The sequence below is a fragment of the Alligator sinensis genome, unplaced genomic scaffold (genome assembly GCF_000455745.1).
Source record: "Alligator sinensis unplaced genomic scaffold, ASM45574v1 scaffold50_1, whole genome shotgun sequence".
Lineage (NCBI taxonomy): Eukaryota > Metazoa > Chordata > Crocodylia > Alligatoridae > Alligator > Alligator sinensis.
In genome coordinates, this window is record NW_005842059.1 from 1308492 (window position 1) to 1308715 (window position 224).

At 71.9% G+C, this 224-nt stretch overlaps 1 protein-coding gene across 2 annotated transcripts in view; it reads right to left on the reverse strand.

Moving 5' to 3' along the window:
* The window catches only part of MAP4K5 (mitogen-activated protein kinase kinase kinase kinase 5), a 105321-nt gene extending 105103 nt beyond the window's left edge, over nucleotides 1–218 (reverse strand). For both annotated transcript variants that reach the window (XM_006023076.3, XM_014519673.2), the window contains exon 1: nucleotides 140–218. In XM_006023076.3, the coding sequence (XP_006023138.1) occupies nucleotides 140–214 (75 nt within the window). In that variant the 5' untranslated portion in view covers nucleotides 215–218. The remainder of the gene's footprint in view (nucleotides 1–139) is intronic.
* Nucleotides 219–224: the final 6 nt, after the last annotated feature.

Below are 224 nucleotides of genomic sequence, written 5' to 3' on the forward strand. Positions count from 1 at the left end.
GCGCGGCCCCCCCCCCCCCCCCCGCAATGCCCCAAACTCTCTTCGGGAAAGGTGAGCATCGGCTCAGCATCAGAGACGACCTCGCCACCCAGGCCGGGCAGGGGCAGCCCCGCGACCAGGGCGAGGCGCCTCCGCTCACCTTGTAGACGTCGCCGTAGGTGCCGCTGCCCACCCGCTGGATCACCTCGTAGTCCTGCTGCGGGCTGCGCCGCATGATGTCCCCG